General features: G+C 39.4%; 1 gene segment (V, D, J or C); it reads right to left on the reverse strand.

The window, feature by feature from the left end:
* Nucleotides 1–575, reverse strand: part of LOC104984434 — a 1,039-nt gene extending 464 nt beyond the window's left edge. Inside the window, 2 exon segments of the V gene segment in view lie at nucleotides 3–228; nucleotides 437–575. Of these exon segments, the coding sequence occupies nucleotides 3–228; nucleotides 437–485 (275 nt within the window).
* Between the last annotated feature and the right edge of the window lie 824 nt (nucleotides 576–1,399).

Below are 1,399 nucleotides of genomic sequence, written 5' to 3' on the forward strand. Positions count from 1 at the left end.
ATTTATCTGCTTTCTTAAAGTTTACAGAGTAGCGGTCTTTCCTTGCATTTGCCACTTCTGAACCCTGACGAATAACGTAAGTCATCTGTCCACTGGGAAGCTGCTTGTACCAGTAAAGGTAGTAAGCGCTCCAACTTGTTTCATACCGACAATTCAGGGTGACTGACTGCCCCACTTGGCTGGATACATCTGACTCGTCTTGAGTAACTTTCTGGGCCACACCAGATCCTGTGGGAAAAAAATCAGAAAACAAAGATGAAGCAGTGAATAAAATAGTGTAGGAGTTATTTAGGATCCAAAGACAAAAAATTGAAATCCTAAGATGCCTGCTTTTCTCCAGTCCTCCTTTCCTCTCCAAGTCCCTGTGAAGCTCCACGTGCCTGTGTGCAGTCCTTTCACCCTGAACATTCGCACCCACGTTTGGAAGCCTCCCTACCAGAGAAGCTGACGGCCAGGAACACCCAGAGCAGACTGGAGAGCAGCATGAGGCATGGATTTCCCTGCACAAATGTGCTTAGTTCTGCCTCAAGCTGAGAGTTCAGTGTCTTTGAGTGCCTGGCAGCTCATATACATACTACCCGGTACCTGCGTGACTCCCCGCAACAGGAAGTGAGGGTTGTCATGTTCATAGACCACATGGTCTGTGCACACATGGGAAAAAGTCTGGCTCACCACAAACCTTTACTTTGTCTGCTTGTCTTTCCCTGGTCACTAAATTAGGCAGATCCTGAAAGAAGGCATGAAAAAAGCAATCAGTATTAAAATTTGAGCAGAGGAGAACTGAATATTAGACAAGTTGACATACATTGATAATTATTCAGCAAAATAGTTTTGCCATCCTGTTTAAGATATAATTTACTATAGCCTATGAAACTTTCTGTAATCTACTAACAGGTCGTTCATTTAGACTATTCTTACTTTTCTCCATCCAGAAGGTAATGACTCTTTTAAAAAAACTTGCAGATCTTAGGCTTCTTGGCGAATGGAAATTTTATTCAAAATCATTAATATATCACTGTCTTTGTATTGAGTTTTGTGACTCTATTTAGGTTTTTCAATAAATAAAATTACTTCACCATGAAATGACAAAAAAATCAGTTCATCTGACTTTCAGCATCTATTCAGTTTTAAATTTTGAATGAAATTATACAGGAATAAAATATTCTTTTGACATTGAGTCTTATTTATTAGACTTTGAGGGAGATCAGGATATTCAGTCCTGTCCCCTCCACATATAGAATTGCATTTATTAGACCATGTGTCCTGGAGTTGTCCTGATGTCACATTTTCTATGTCATTGGTCCAAAATTTTCAGTCTCACTTGTTAGTGGCTCATTATTTTTCTCTTTGTAAAATAAATTCAAGATAAGTATGCCAGATCTTTCTGTGACATAATGCT

The sequence above is a fragment of the Bison bison genome, unplaced genomic scaffold, assembly GCF_000754665.1.
Source record: "Bison bison bison isolate TAMUID 2011002044 unplaced genomic scaffold, Bison_UMD1.0 scf7180017864025, whole genome shotgun sequence".
Classification (NCBI taxonomy): Eukaryota; Metazoa; Chordata; class Mammalia; order Artiodactyla; family Bovidae; genus Bison; species Bison bison.